Source organism: Hypanus sabinus, chromosome 18 (genome assembly GCF_030144855.1).
Source record: "Hypanus sabinus isolate sHypSab1 chromosome 18, sHypSab1.hap1, whole genome shotgun sequence".
NCBI classification, from domain to species: Eukaryota; Metazoa; Chordata; class Chondrichthyes; order Myliobatiformes; family Dasyatidae; genus Hypanus; species Hypanus sabinus.
In genome coordinates this window covers 35,254,785-35,272,044 of record NC_082723.1, presented here as the reverse complement: position 1 = coordinate 35,272,044, position 17,260 = coordinate 35,254,785, and the positions used below count along the sequence as shown (strand labels likewise).

General features: G+C 42.4%; 1 protein-coding gene across 2 annotated transcripts in view; it reads right to left on the bottom strand.

The window, feature by feature from the left end:
• The window catches only part of nelfb (negative elongation factor complex member B), a 93,421-nt gene extending 79,075 nt beyond the window's left edge, over positions 1 to 14,346 (bottom strand). The window contains exons 1-4 of one of the 2 annotated variants that reach the window (XM_059994061.1): positions 14,198 to 14,339; positions 11,755 to 11,960; positions 8,228 to 8,391; positions 1,446 to 1,545 (exon numbers count right to left, since the gene is read on the bottom strand). In XM_059994061.1, the coding sequence (XP_059850044.1) occupies positions 1,446 to 1,545; positions 8,228 to 8,391; positions 11,755 to 11,790 (300 nt within the window). In that variant the 5' untranslated portion in view covers positions 11,791 to 11,960; positions 14,198 to 14,339. Of the gene's footprint in view, positions 1 to 1,445; positions 1,546 to 8,227; positions 8,392 to 11,754; positions 11,961 to 14,197 lie in introns of both variants that reach the window. The other variant, XM_059994060.1, reaches the window with a different exon arrangement.
• Positions 14,347 to 17,260: the final 2,914 nt, after the last annotated feature.

The following is a 17,260-nucleotide window of genomic DNA, read 5'->3' as shown; positions in this document are numbered from 1 at the left end:
CTTAAAACTATGCCCCTTCATGTTAACCATTTTAGCACTGGGAAAAAGCCTTGACAATCCACATGATCAATGCCTATCATCTTAAACACCGCCATCAGGTCACCTTTCATCCTCTGCCGCTCCAAGGAGAAAAGGCTAAGTTCCCTTAACCTATGCTCTTCAATCCAGGCAACATCCTTGTAAATTTCCTCTGCACTCTTTCTATCATATCCATATCCTTCCTGTCTGGCCAGCTGGTGGCACCAGACTTCAGAGTGAAGGCTCCTGAGTTCGAATCCAGCTGGCTCCAAAAAACCTGGAGAGGGATGGGCTCCACCAGGTTTCAGACGCCCAAGAGACGCTGTATTATGAGCAATCACCAAGAAGATTGGTGCAAAAAGCTTGTCATGATGGCGCCCCGACTCCTCTACCAGGAGTTAGGGGTTCGCATGCACACACACATACACACACTTCCTGTAGTGAGGTGGCCAGAAATGAACACAGTTCTCCAAGAGGGGTCTGTTGAAGGTCTTATATAACTGTAACATTACCTTATGGCTCTTGAACTCAATCATATGGTTGACCAATGCCAACGCAGTGAGATCAGTGCTGGGCTCGAGAACGGAGGTTCCCGAGTTCGATCCAGTGACAGACCGCTACCGAGCGTGCTCTCCATCTGTATCAGGTTGATGTTGAGCTCACACCTCGACCTCGTTGAAAAAAACGCTGCCACACCCAGTTTAAATTCCCACACGGAATATTGTGGAGGATCAAATACCCAAACCCAAACATACCTGTTATTAATGAAGCAGTGAAGGGAGCCCTCATAGACTAGTTTAAACTGTAAGAACAGGGAGGTTACGATTACAAAGCACTGGCATGGCCATATCTGGTGTACTGTTTACAGTTCTGGTCTTCACACTGTGGAAAAAACATGATTGCACTGCTGACGGTGGACGGGAGATTCACTAGGACAATGCCTGGGCTGGAGAATTTCAATTAAGAGGACATATGAGATGGCTTAGGCAAAGGAAGCTGAGGAAAGACCTGATAAACGTTTATAAAATGGTGAGGGACTTAAGACAGGGTAGATAATATAAAAATTTTCGTATATCAGAGGGATCTACAACTAAAGGGCACTGGTTCAAGGGCTAGGAAGTTTGGGGAGGGTATCTGAGAAAGAACTTTTTCTACTGAGAGAGTTGCTGAATCTGACATTTACAGTGTGCGGGGTGGCAGAAGCAGGTACACTCACTTTTAAAAAGGATCCAGATGAACATCTGAGTTGTCAATAGAGAATCAAGAGAAGCTGCAGACCAAGAGTGGGTAAATGGGTTAATATTGATAGTCAGCTGAGAAATGGTGGATGGCAGAACCTCTTTGATGCAGAATGACTATGACTCTAAAGACTCTTAAATCTGAGTCCAATAACAATTTATCACTTTTTTCGAAACAACGCTCCTGACCTTAGGCAAATGTTTCATCACACACATTACAACAGGTTGTATCGAAGGCACTTTAACCAATGGAAAGCATTTCCCCAGCAGATCTTCCAGCTTGCTGTACCTGAGGACAAAATTATTAGAAATTTGTTATTGATTATAGTTCTTCTTTCAATACTATTATTTCACGCAAACTTGATGAGCAACTACCTGGATTAAGAACCAATTTTTTTTTAAAAATTCTTTTTTTACACATTTTTAAGTAATTATTTAAGTAGGGCGTGAAGTCTTTACTTTTAGCCAATTTTAAAAATCACTGAAGGCCTACCTCCAAAATTTTATTTTTTACATTTTTCTCCATTAGAACTCATGCCCACAATAAATACCGGACATTCAGAATTTAGATAAATGTGAGGTGATGCATGAGGAACAGAAGGACCTTGGCCTCCATTAATTGGGGCACTGAGTAAAGAGGTTATGAGCCAACTTTATAAAACATTACTCAGATTTCATTTGGAATACTATTTGTTCTTCTGGCCACCAGCCTGCTTGAAGGATGTAATAGTACTGGAGAAGGTGCAGAAAAAAAATCACCAGTATGTTTCTTGGGTTGGACTGTTTTGAGTTTGAGGACTGGAGAGTCATACAGCATGGAAAAACGCCCTTCAGTTCAACTGGTCCATGCCATTCAAGATTCCCCTCTATGCTAGTCCCATTTGACCCACATCTCTCTGAAGCTTTCCGATCCACAGAGTGCCCTTTAAGCGTTGTTAGTGTACCTGCCATGATTGACGGGAGAAGAATACCTCAACAAAAATGAAACAACACCTATTTGGGACAGATTTAAATATGCTATACAGCGATCAGTAGAGGAGATAATCCCAGTACAAGAAATCCAACACCCCAACAAGGGGTGGATAACCCAAGAAATTCTAGATCTGATGGAACAAAGAAGGTTAGTGAAGAATAATAAAGTGCAATATAGAGAGCTAAACAGACAGACCAGATAATTGTGCAATATTGTAAAGGAAGAATGGCTGAATCAAATTAACAACAGCAAAGATATGCAAAAGAAAGTTAAGGAAATTACTGGAATTAAGAAAACCTCCTCCACAGGATGCATATGATCAGCAGATGGATCCAGACTAACAGATCCAGAGAAAGTATGTGAGAGGGGGATTTAGTATACAGAGCAGCTTTTTGAAGATATTAGAGGGGAACCCCCCAGTTATTATGCACCCTAATTCTGGCCCACCTATTACCAAAGAAGAAATAACTAAAGCAATGAAAAGCATGAAACATGGTAAAGTCACTGGACCTGATGAAATTTCAGTGGAAATGATACAAGTCCTAGAAGATCTGGGCATAGATATTCTTTCTGAACTGTTTAATGGCATATTGCCTGGTCTGGTCGATTGCCTGACGACCTCTTGAAATCGGTATTTATAACTCTGCCAAAAACTTCTGGAACTATTGACTGCGAAAATTATAGAACAATGAGTCTTATGAGTCACATAATAAAGATTTTGTTGAGAATTGTTATGAGTCGAATTAGAAACAAATTAAGGCCAAAAACTTCTAAACTCCAATATGGGTTTATTGTGGATATAAGAACTAGGAACTCAATTTTCATACTACCAATGCTTTCAGAAAGAGCAACTGAATATCAAAATGATGTCTTTTTATGTTTTTTGATTTTACTAAAGCATTCGACAAAGTGCATCATGAAAAATTATTTTAAATTCTTGCTAAACTAAACATTGATAGAAGGGACCAACAACTGCTTCAAGATTTATACTGGAATCAAACAGTGTGGGTAAAAATTGATGATAATATAAGCAGTTGGACTAAAATTCAAAGAGGAGTTAGATAGAGATGCGTTGTCTCACCAGAATTATTTAATATCTATAGAGAAATGATTCTTAGAGAAATAGAAGACCTAGATGGGATAAAAATTGGAGGTGTTAAAATCAACAATAAGATAAGCAGACGATACCACCCTAATAGCAAGTGCTGCAGAAGACCTACAGATCCTCTAGACAAAGTAGTACAAACAAGTGCAGATTTTGGTCTATCAACTGTAAAAAAAAAACAAAGGTATGGTAATATCAAAACAGCAAGATACTCCCAACTGCCAACTGTACGTCGGTAACCAAAAGATTGAACAAAAGGCCAGCTTTAAGTACCTTGGTAGCTTTATAACACAAGATGCTAGAAGTAGAAATAAAAAAAAGAATTGCCATTGCCAAGACCAACTTTCAAAAAATGAAACCCATTTTTACAAACAGACACATTTCGATAACAAGGCTTAGGCTACTAAAATATTACATCTGGTCAATCTTGCTGTATGCTTCTGAAACACGTACAGTAACACCAGAACTCCAAAGAAACTTAGAAGCAACAGAAATGTGGTTTCTTAGAAGAATGCTGAAAATATCACATAGAGACAGGGTAACAGGGTAATGAGACAGTACTCCAACGTGCCCATACAAAAAGATCTTTAATGAGAACATTAAATGAGAGGAAACTTAATTTCCTGGGCCATGTCATCATAAAAGGAGAAATAGAATGCCTTACATTACAAAGCCATATGCTTGAGAAACACGGAAGAAGGCGCAAAGAAGAAAATATATGGACACTGTGAAAGAAGTAACAAATCTAAATGTGCAAGATATCATTGACACTGTGAGGGATCGTTCAATGTGGAGAGCCATGACCACCCAAGCATGTAACACACAAGGCACATGAAGAAGTGCACCAGCCACAATCACTTCTTCTGCTGCTCATTCTATATACAGAGCACCCTCTGGGAGAAAATATTACTCATCAGGTCCTTCTTATTAAATATTTCCCCTCTTGCCCTAAACCTATCCCACTCGTTTGATTATCCAACCCGATATGCATATACCTCTCTTGATTTTATACACCTCTATAATCCTCCTCATTATCCTACATTGCAGTGAATGGTATCCTGACCTGCACATGACTCTCCATAAATGTCCCTTATGTTTTGGCAAAATCCTTGAAAATCTCCTTCACCCTCTTACCAGCTGAATGGCATTTTGCTCATCGGAGCAACGTGACCAAAGCTGAACATAACATTCCAAATGATGTCTTACCAACACCTTGCACGATTGTAACATTCCAACTTCCATACTCAAAAGGATCATTCTGAGTTCCCAGGAGCAGAGGAATTACGATGAAATATATGAAATTATAAGGGATGTAAGTAAGGTAGACTGCAGGAATATTTTTGCCATTATGAAAGGCAAACAAAACTGAAGGACATAGATTTAAAATACAATGTAAGAGATTTATAGAATTGTGGGGACCATTTTAAACTCAGAGAATGCTGATTACCCGGAATGCACAGCCAGAGTGGTTAAAGAATGTTGCTGACACCATGCATTAGGGTTCTCCAGATGAGCACTGAAAAGTATGAGCTTGGAAGTGCTAGGTTCATTTGGATAGATTCCCAATGGTCAACGTGAAGTGGGCTGAACGGTTTGAACATAAATAGCTGAACAGAGCCACTTATGCTGCTCCTAAGCCAGCCACCGACACTCCCTCTGAGTGTCTCCTGTGCAGTTCCAATGACCAGACTCGGCACATCATCAAAGTAGTTCAGGGATCTCAACATCTAAATCAAAGCACCTGGATAACTGCCACCCAAAACATTCATTTCCTCAATGCTGAGGCATCTTGGTGGGAACAAATATCATCTACCAAATCCAATCCAATTCATTAACCCTTATCCAATACTTTCTATAAGTTTACATACATTCGTCAACTAGGGCAAAAGCACCAGGCACAAGCTATCATCTAAAGGTTCATCTCAAACTACGCACACCATCTAATGTAACAAAACCTCATTGTTCTTTACACGAGCAAAGAACTTAGAAACATAGAAAACTTCCAGCACAATACAGGCACCTGCCCAAAAAGCTGTGCCGAACATGTTCTTACCTGAGAAATTACACAGAGTTACCCATAGCACTCTACTTTTCTAAGCTCCATATACCTGTCCAGGAGCCTCTTAAAAGGCCCTATAGTATACACCTTCAACACTGTCACGGGCAGTCCAATCCATGCACTCACCACTCTCTGCGTAAAAAATTTACCTCTAATATCTCCTCTGTACCTACTTCTAAGCACCTTAAAACTGAGCCCTCTCGTGCTAGCCATTTCAGCCCTGGGAAAAAGCCTCTGACTATCCACACAATCAATGCCTCTCATTACCTTATACACCTCTATCAGGTCACCTCTCATCCTCCGTTGCTCCAAGGAAAAAAGGCTGAGTTCACTCAACATATTCTCATAGGGCATGCCCCCCAATCCAGGCAACATCCTTGTAAATCTCCTCTGCACCCCTTCCATGGTTTACACATCCTTCCTGTAGTGAGGCGACCAGAATGGAGCACAGTACTCCATGTGGGGTCTGACCAGGGTTCTATGTAGCTGCAACATTACCTCTCAACTCCTGAACTCAATCCCACGATTGATGAAGGCCAATGCACCGTATGCTTTCTCAACCACAGAGTCAATCTGCACAGCAGCCTTGAGTGTCCTATGGACTAGGACCCCAAGATCCCTCTGATCTTCCACAATGACAAGAGTCTTTCCATTAACACTACATTTTGTCATATTTGATTTACCAAAATGAACCACCTCACACTTATCTGGGTTGAACTTCATCTGCCACTTCTCAGCCCAGTTTTGCATCCTATCAATGTCCTGCTGTAACCTCTGACAGCCCTCCACACTATCTACACCTCCAACTTTTGTGTCATCAGCAAATTTACTAACCCACTCCTCCACTTCTTCATCCAGCTCATTTATAAAAATCACGAAGAGTAGGTGGCCCAGAACAGATCCATGAGGAACACCACTGGTCACCAACCTCCATGCAGAATATGACCCATCGACAACCACTCTTTGCTTTCTAGGGCAAAGCCAGTTCTGGATCCACAAAGCAATTACCCCTTGGATCCTATGCCTCCTTACTTGCTCAATAAGCCTTGCATGGGGTACCTTGTCAAATGCCTTGCTGAAACCCATATACACTACATCTACTGCTCTACTATCATCAATCTGTTTAGTCACATCTTCAAAAAATTCAGTCAGGTCTACAAGGCATGACCTGCCTTTCATAAAGCCATGCTGACTATTCCTAATCATATTATGCCTTTCCAAATGTTCATAAATCTTGCCTCTCATGATCTTCTCCCACCACTCAAGTAAGACTCACTGGTCTATAATTTTCTGGGCTATCTACTCTCTTTCTTGAATAATGGAACAACATCCACAAGCTTCCAATCCTCTGGAACCTCTTCCATCCCCATTGATGATGCACAGAACATCGCCAGAGGCTTAGCAATCTCCTCCCTCACCTCCCACAGTAGCTTGGGGTACATCTTGTCCGGTCACAGTGACTTGGTGGTTTCCAAAAGCTCCTGCACATCCTCTTTCTTAATACCTATACGCTCAAGCTTTTCAGTCCACTGTAAGTCATCCCTACAATCACCAAGATCCTCTTCCATAGTGAATACTGAAGCAAAGTACTCATTAAGTACCTCTGCCATCTCCTCCAGTTTCATACACTTTTCCACTGTCACACTTGATTGGTCCTTTTCTCTCATGTCTTATCCTCTTGCTCTTAACATACTTGTAGAATGGCTTGGGGTTTTTCTTAATCCTTGACTAGATTTACAACAGCCTTTGTACACAACGTTTCCTGTACCCTACCATTCTTTCCCTGTCTCACTGGAATGTACCTATGCAGAACTCCACGCAAATATCCCCTGAACATTTGCCACATTTCTTCCATACATTTTCCTGTGAACATCCGTTTCCAATTTATGCTTCCAAGTTCCTACCTGATAGCTTCATATTGCCCGTTACTCCGGTTAAACGCTTTCCTAACTTGTCTGTTCCTATCCCTCTCCAGTGCTATGGTAAAGGAGATAGAGTTGTGATCACTATCTCCAAAATGCTCTCCCACTGAGAGATCCGACACCTGACCAAGTTCATTTCCCAATACCAGATCAAGTGCAGCCTCTCCTCTTGTAGGCTTATCTATATATTGTGTCAAGAAACCTTAAACACATTTAACAAACTTCACCCCATCTAAACCCCTCACTGTAGGGACATGCCAATTGATATTTGCGAAATTAAAATCTCCCACCACAACAATCCTTTTATTATTACAATTTTCCAGATTTGGTCTCCCTATCTGTTCCTCGATGTCCTTGTTACTATTGGGTGATCTATAAAAAACACTCAGAAGAGTTATTGACCCCTTCCTGTTCCTAACTTCCACCCACAGAGACTCCATAGACAATCCTTCCATGTTTTCTTCCTTTTCTACGGCCGTGACACTATCTCTGATCAACAGTGCCAAGCCCCCACCTCTTCTGCCTCCCTCTGTCTTTTCTGAAATACCTAAAGCCTGGCAATTGAAATAACCATTCCTGCCCCTGAGCATCATAGCTTCCTGCTATAAAAATGACATTAAATTAATCTGAGTCTGAATAAAGTTGGATCACTGGAACTTCCTACTTCACAATGCCACGATAGTTGCTTTACCACCTTGCAGAGGTTTAACTGGCAGATCACCATTGTCTGAGACTGAAAATAAATTCTGGCCTTCAGTAATATCTTCTGACTATGCATAACTTCTGCTTAATATACTGAAATTATTAACTTCCTGTGACCATTATACTTTGTGATCCATTTTAGATGATGGATATTAACTGCAAAATTTGCAGAGAACAATGGGAAGTATCAAATGACTACTGTAACTCTACCTGTCACCATCTTTTCCTTCTGATGCAATGGTGGCAATTTTATCCAGCAGCTTTTCTCGTAGCTCATCAAATACAGACTGATGGAATTCCAGCCTGGGAATGCTATGCAGGTCCAAGAAAGGCAAAGCTGACTGCAGAGATGGCAATAAGATTCCATTTTCAACCTGAATATTAAAAAAAAGAGATCATAGTAATATTCAAAAACTAATAGCGTTTTGAAATATACAAGAACATTTCAAGGGGGAAGGGTCAGCTATCCCATTGTCAAGCTGGTGTATCTATCGAGGTCATGCCTCAGTCTTAGTTATTTTTTAAGTTCATAGGGATGGTTTTGGGGACACAGAGGGGAATAAGATCATGGTTAAGGGACAGGAATGTGGGGGAGTTAAGAGAATGGAGTCCTGCACTTTGTTCTCCATTTGAAGGTCAGCGATGTGGAATGGGAGGAAGGACATCTGTAGATATTGGGCTGGCAAGTACTGTGGACAAGGATCAGAGAAAACAACTGCTGGTGATCAGTGGTGATCCCTAGGTCGGTGGGTCCTGAAATCAGATGGCAGAGCAAGCAGGGAGCATGACAGCTGTCGACCCCCTAGGGATACGAATTAGTGAGTCCAGAGTCCAAGGCCTGGAGTTTGGGGTTCTGTCATCGGCTAGTCCTGGGGTTGATGCAGAAGATTGAAGCTCAAAGCTCAATCGCAGGACCTGAAGTGGAAACCTAATGATTGAAGTCTATGAATGAGGTCCATTAAGTTGCGGCCCATTGTCCACGAATTTTTGAGGAAATTACAAGCAGGGTAGACAAAGGAGATGCAGTGGATGTGCTATACTTGGATTTTCAGAAGGCCTTTGACAAGGTGACACACATGAGGCTGCTTAGCAAGATAAGAGCCCATGGAATTACAGGGAATTTACTAGCACAGGTGGAGCATTGGTTGATCACCAGAAAACAGAGTGGGAATGAAGGGATCCTATTCTGGTTGGCTGCCGGAATCAGTGGAGTTCAACAGGGGTCAGAGTTCGGACTTCTACTTTTTATGATGTACGTCAATGATTTGGACTACAATAGCTTTGTGGCTAAATTAGCTGATGCTATGAAAATAGGCGGAGGAGCGGGTAGTGCTGAGGAAACAGAGCTGCAGAGAGATTTAAAATAGTTTAGGGGAATGGGCAAAGAAGTGGCAAATGAAATACAATGTTCAAATGCGTATGGTCATGCACTTTAATGGAAGAAATAAACGGGCAGATAATTATTTAGATAGGGAGAGAATTCAAAATGCAGAGATGCAAGGGACTTGGGAGTCCTCGTGCAAGATACCCTAAAGGTTAACCTCCAGGTTGAGTCGGTGGCGAATACAATGTTTGCATTCATTTCTAGAGGCATAGAATTTAAGAGCTGGGATGTGATGTTGAAGCTCTATAAAGCACTCATAAGAACACACGGAGTATTGTGTGCAGTTTTGCTCCTTTCTTTAGAAAGGATATACTGACATTGGAGAGGGTTCAGAGAAGATTCATGAGAATGATTCCAGGAATGAAAGGGTTACCATATGAGGAACAACTGGCAGCTCTTGGACTGTATTCCCTGGAGTTCAGGAGAATGAGGGGGAGATCTCATAGAAACATTCCAAATGTCAAAAGTCCTGAACAAATTAGAAATAGCAAAATTATTTCCCATGGGAGGGGAGTCTAGGACAAGAGGGCATGACTGTAGGATTGACGAATGTCCACTTAGAACAGAGATGCAGAGAAATTACTTTAGTCAGAGGGTGGTAAATCTGTGGAATTTGTTGCCATGAGCGGCTCTGGAGGCCAAGTCACTGGGTGCATTTAGGCAGAGATAGAGAGGTTTTTGATTAGCCAGGGCATCAAAGGGTGTGGGGAGAAGGCAGGGGAGTGGGGATGACTAGAAGAATTGGATGAGCCCATGATTGAATGGCTGAGCAAACTCAATGGGCCAAATGGCCTACTTCTGCTCCTATATCTTATGGTCTTATGGACTCTGCTGGAGACCCAGAGACCTGTCCAGTAGTTTGGATGACTATGTGGGTGGGTGGGAGGGAAGGAAGGAGGAAAGGAGCTTAGTGTTATTTTTGTGTTGCTTATTGTGTTCTGTGTTGTTCTGCTGAGCATTGTGAGCATGCTATGTTGGTGCTGAGACATGTGGTGACATGTGCAGACAGACCCTCAAAACATTCTGAGGTTGTTTATGCAAATGATACAATTCACTGGATGATTTTGATGCATTAGTGATAAATGAATCTGAATCTCTTATTGGCTGATAGATGTTGACATATTCAGACGTGAAGAAAATGTTAATACCTATACCATCCAAAATTTAGCAGGGCTTATATATTTATGTGCTTTTGCTAAAGACAACCAGATTTATTTTTCCCCTTCTTGGTACAGAGGATTGAGATTTGTGGGGTCCCATCAAGAAGGCAACTCGTGCGAGCAGCTCCGATGGAAATAAAATATTCCCACTTTAGACAGCTGTAAAACACAACTACATCCATGAACTATAGTTGGTAACATCACTTTAAGGCAATTCTAAAAACTTATCGCTACTCATAGTCGATAGAAATTGAATGGACTCTGATTCCCCTTTTAGACACCAGAAGATAGGATGTCACTCTGGTTTAAAAGTTTAAGGATGTGCGACTTTCAGCTACAAATATTGACTTTCCAGCTGGCAAATGCTTAGTCTCTGGTAAATAAAATTGATGATCCATGAGTAAGATTGCTATACCAGAGAAACATTAGGACCTGGTGTTTTTTTTGTTTCACGGACCCCACCACTCCAGATGCAGTGATACAGCTCGATGGCTAAACAATTCACCACCAGGGTAAGTCTGCTGAGTCTTTCAAAGGCAGAAGAGCTGGTGTATGCTTTATGATCAACTCCTTATGGTGTACAAATTGGTGGTGCTCTCCCAATCCTGCTTACCCGACCTGGCGCATCTTGCAATCAAGTTCCCTCCATTTTATTTGCCACAGGAGTTTTCAGCAGTCATCTTGGTAGCGGTGTACATCGCACCTCAGGCCCCTGTCAAACAGGCTCTAGACGAACTGAGCACTGTAATCCACAGGCATGAAGCAGCGCACCCTGATGCCTTCCCCATCATTTTGGGAGATTTTAACCGGGCAGGCTTGAAAATGTCTCCAAATAATAATAATCACCAACATATCATTTCTGAAACCAGAAGGATGAACACATTGGACAACTGCTACTATCAGGAGTGCTTACAATGCCATCCCATGCCCACACCTTGGAAAGTCTGATCATCTGACTGTACTTCCACTCCATGAGCATAAGCAAAGACTGAAGACTGTAGCACCAGTAGTAAGGATCACGAAGGTACAGACAAGGGAGGCACAGGAGTGTTTATAGAACTGCTTTGAGTTGGTAGACTGGACTGTATTTAGTGATTCACCTTGGGAGTCTTGAATGAATACGCCACAGTTGTCACTGACTTCATTAAACCTGTGTGGTTGAATGTGTGCCTACGAGAACATACTGTACATACCCAAATCAAAAGCCGTGGATGAAGCAGGTGGCTCATAGACTGCTGAGGGCTAGATCTGTGGTATTCAAGTCCAGTGACCCAGGACTATACAAGACCAGATACGATTTACGGAGGGCTATCTCAAGAGCAAACGAACAATTCCGAATGAGGTTGGAGGTGGAATCAGATACATGTCAACTCTGGCTGGGTTTGCCGGCCATTACTTCCTGCAAAGCAAAACCCACATCATGAATGGCTGTGATACTTCACTCCTAGAGGAACTCAACACCTTTTATGCATGCTTTGAAAGTGAAAATAAAACTACAACTAGGAGTATTCCTGCAGCACCCAGTGAAGTGGTCTCCCAATCTACGTCAGGTCTCACCAATATGCATGAGACCACACTGGGAGCACTGGATAGAAATAGATGACCCCAGCAGACTCACAAGTCAAATGTCACCTCACTTAGAAGGACTATTTGGGGCCCTGAATGGTAGAGAGGGAGGAGGTGTAGGGGCAGGTATGGCACTTATTCTGTTTGCAAGGATAAGCACCAGAAGGGAGATCAGTGATGAACGGATGAATGGACAAGAAGTCACATAGGGAGCAATCCCTGTGCAAAGCGGGGGAAAGGATGCCACAATGTGTTTGGTGGTGGGATCCTGCTGGAGATGGCAGTAGTTATATAGAGAATTATATGCTGGACGCAAAGGCTTATGGGTGGTTATCCCTGGTGGGGTGGTGGGTGGATGGGGTGAGGGTAGTCATGCGTGAAATGGAAGAGACGTTGATGACAGCAGCGTTGATGGCAAAGGAAAGAAAGCCTTTTTCTTGGAAGGAGGACATCTCATTAATTTTGAAAATGAAAAGCCTCATCCTGAGAGCAGATGCAGTGGAAATATAGGAATTGAGAGAAGGGGATGACATTTTTACAAGTGACAGGAGGAAAGAGATATGGCTGAGGTAGCTGTGAGAATCAATGGGTTTATAAAAGATGCCATTTGTTAAATTGTCACCAGAGATAGACACAGAGAGATCGAGAAAAGGGAGGGAGGTGTCGGAAATGGACCTTCTTCTCATTGCTACCATCAGGAAGAAGGTACAGAAGACTGAAGACATACATTAAACAATTCATGAATAGCTTTTCCCCCTCTGCTATCCAATTTCTGAATGGACATTAAACCCATGAACACCACACACACACAGCAATTACAGCCTTGAGTCTTTGTGGACAGGTCTCAATCAGCTTTGCACATCTTGACATTGCAATTTTTCCCCATACTACTTTACAAAACTGCTCAATCTCTGTCAGATTGCATGGGGATCGTCAGAGAACAGCCCTTCAGCCCTTTTCAAGTCTAGCCACAAATTCTCAATAGAATTGAGGTCTGGATTCTGACTCGGCCACTCCACTAACTTCGTTGTTTTTAAGTCATTCCTGTGTAGCTTTATGCTTTGTGTCATTGTTTTGCTGGAAAACAAATCTTCTCCCAAGTTACAGGTTTCTTGACTGCATCAGGGTTTCCAAGATTTCCCTGTATTTTGCTGCATCAATTTTACCTTTAACTTCACAAGCCTTCCAGGGCCTGCTGCAGTAAAATATCTCCGCAGCATGATGCAACTAACAGCATGCTTCTCAGTAGTCAAGGTGTGTTTTTGATGATGTGTGGTATTTGGCGTAATGTTTAGCCGGATGGCCAAAAAGGTCAATTTTAGTTTCATCGGGCCATAGAATCTTCTTCTAGCTGACTTCAGAGTCTCCTATATGCTTTATGGCAAACTCTAGCTGAGATTTCAGCTGAGTTTTTTTCAAGTGGCTTTCTCCTTGCCACTCTCCCATAAACTGTGACTGGTGAAGCACCCGGGCAACAGTTGCTGTATGCGCAGTCTCTCCCATCTTAGCCAATGAAGCTTGTAACTCCTCATAGGTCTCTTGGTGGCCTCCCTCACTAGTCCCCTTCATGCACGGTCACTCAGTTTGAGAGGATGGCCTGCTTGAGACAGATTTACAGATGTGCCATATTCTTTCCACATCTTGATGATTGACTTAACTGTACTCCAAAGGATATTCAGTGACTTGGAAATGTTCTGGTATCCATCTCCTGACATGAGCTTTTCAGTAACTTTTTCATGGAGTGGCTTTGAGGGTTCTTTTGCCTTCATGGTGTAGTTTTTGCCAGGATACTGACTCACCAGCAGTTAGTTACTTTCCAGATACAGGTGTATTTTGCTACAATCAATTGAAACAGGTTGACTGCACACAGGTCTCCAAAAACAGATCTCCATTCAACTAATGCGCGACTTCTAAAACTAACCGGTTGCACCAATTATGAATTGGGGGAGGGATGGGAAGGTGGTGTGCCAGAACTGGAGAGCCGGGTGGGGGGCGGGAGGTGTGCAGGTCATGCTACCGAAAGCGAGTCGATGGTCCCTCCCTGCCTCCCGCCCCACCGCCGCAATGGACCTGGAACTGGTCGATCGCCCGCAGCGGCTCTGTGCAGTTGGTCAGAGTTTCCTTCAGATCGTCGCCGCTCGCGATCCCAAGCTCCTGCAGCCCCGAGAACATGGCGCCCGGAAGTGGGGCAGCGGGTCCGCCCGCTTAACGCTCCGCCAGACAACTGCGCCCCTCATCCTGGGTCCGTTCTGCACTTCCGTGTTAATGTTTCCTTCAGCATCACTGTCACCCGTCTCTGCTTAAACAGTTAATCCACTCACACCAATTCCTTCCACCTACACTATGTCTATACACCTCAGTTTCCTGCACATTCACGTATCTATTCAATAATCTCTTAAATGCCTCTATCGCATTTGCTTCCACAGTACATTCCAAGCACCCACAACTCTGTAAAATACTTGCCCTGCACGTCTCCTTTGAATATACCCCCTCTCGTCTTAAATGCATGGACATTTCAACCCTGGCAGAAATCCCAGCTGAAGAGAGCCACGGGATAATACAGAATGGGAACAGGCTCTTCAGCCTAACTGATCAATGCCAACCACACCATTCTCCCAGTTGCCTGTTCTGTCCATAACCCACCAAACTACTCCCCTCCACGTATCCATTTAAAATATTACAGTTGTACCAACCTCAACCACTTCCGCAGGTAGTTCATTCCAGGTACTCACTACCCTCTGTGACTAACAGAAATTAAAGCACGAGGCACCAGTGGAAAGGCCATGACAGCAAGAATGAGGAGGCCAAAGGTCATCTTCAGCACCTTTGAATCAAAATCAGAATCAAGTTTAACATCTCACCATTTGGCGTGAAATTTGTTATTTTTGCAGCAGTAGTAGAATGCAATATATAAGGAAAAATATGTGAATTATAGTAAGTATAAAATAGTTAAATTAAATAAGTAGTGCAAAAGTAGAAATAAAAAGTAGTGAGTTACATCACTCCTTGAAGATGTCCTGAATACTACAGAGGCTGATGCCCATGACAGAGCTGACTAAGTTTACAACTCTCTTCAGCTTACTGTGTAGTAGCCCCCCACGGTGATGCAGTCAGTTAGAATGTTCTCCACAGTACATCTGTAGAAATTTACAAGTGTTTTTGGTGACGTACTAGATCTTCTCAAAATCCTCATGAAATATAGCTGTGTTGTGTCTTCTTTGTAGCTGCATTAGTATGTTTGGTCCAGGGTTAGGTCCTCAGAGATATTGACACCCAGAATTTGAAACTGCTCACTCTTTCCATTTCTGGTCCCTCCATGAGGACTGGCTTGTGTTTCCTCACTTTACCCACTCTGATGTCCACAATCAGTTCTTTCTTTTTACGACGTTAGAGTGCAAAGTTGGCGCAGTGACAGCACTCAACTAGCTGATATATATGTCACTTCTATTTGGTCTCTCATCACCATCTCAAATTCTGCCAACCGTAGCTGTATTGTCAGCAAATTCATAGATGGCATTTCAGCTGTGCATAACCACATAGTCATGCATGTAGAGAACAGAGCAGTAGGCAAAGCAAACATCCCTGAGGTGCCCCAGTGTTGATTGTCAGCAGAGATGTTAAAAACATAGAAATGTAGAAAACCTACAGCACAATACAGGCCCTTCGGCCCACAAAGCTGTGCCGAACATGTCATTACCTCAGAAATTACCTAGGGTTACCCATAGCCTTCTATTTTTCTAAGCTCCATGTACTTATCTAGGAGTATCTTCAAAGTCCCTATTGTATCTGCCTCCTCCACCCTTGTCTGCAGCCCATTCCATGTACTCACCACTCTGTGTAAAAAAGACTTACCTCTGAAATCTCTTCTGTACCTACTTCCAAGCACCTTAAAACTGTGCCCTCTCGTGCTAGCCATTTCAGCCCTGGGAAAAAGCCTCTGACTATCGACACAATCAATACCTCTAATCATCTTATACCTCTCAATCCGATCACCTCTCATCCTCCGTCGCTCAAAGGAAAAATGGCCAAGTTCAACCAACCTATTCTCATAAGGCATGCTCCCCAATCCAGGCAACATCCTTGTAAATCTCCCCTGCACCCTTTCTATAGTTTCCACATCCTTCCTGTAGTGCTGTGACCAGAACTGAGCACAGTACTCCAAGTGGGGTATGACCAGGATCCAATATAGCTGCAACATTACCTCTCAACTCCTAAACTCAATCCCACAGTTGATGGAGTCCAATGCACCCTTTGCCTGCTTAACCACAGAGTCAACCTGCACAGCAGCTTTGAGCGTCCTGTGGACTTGGACCCCAAGATCTCTCTGATCCTCCTCACTACCAAAATTCTTACCATTAATACTTTATTCAATATTTTCACATGATTTAATTTATTTTTATTTATTTATTTTTCTTTATTCTCTTTGGGGAAAATCCTGATCCATGAAGGTTCAGAGATGACTGGAAGGATGTGTTTTCTCTCTCTTTTTTTTTCTAATTTTATCCACAAATGGACTGCCCAATCTTTCTTTTTTTTTGTTTTTATTTAGTTTAGTGGGTTTTTTTATTACCTATATATAAATAAAGTTTTCCAATCATTTTTTTACGATTTGTTCAAAGAAGTTGTGGTTTTTTTGATTATACTGTATATATAACAGTGTAACATTATACCTATTTGATTTTGACAATATATACTTTTCTTTATCGCTGTTTATATGTCTTTTGTATTATCTGTTTTCAAAACTTCTCCTCTGATTTGTATATTTTTTTCACTGGAAATCAATAAAAAGATTGAAAAATGAAATGAAACACTTATCTAGGTTGAACTCCATCTGCCACTTCTCAGCCCAGTTTTGCATCCTATCAATGTCCCACTGTAAGCTCTGACAGCCCTCCACACTATCCACAGTACCTCCAACCTTTGTGTCATCAGCAAATTTACTAACACATCCCTCCACTTCTTCCAGGTCATTTATAAAATTCATGAAGAGTAGGGGTCCCAGAACAGATCCTTGAGGCGTACTACTGGTCACCGACCTCCATGCAGAACATGACCCATCTACAACCACTCTTTGCCTTCTAGGACCAAGTCAGTTCTGGATCCACAAAGCAATGTCCCCTTGGATCCAATGCC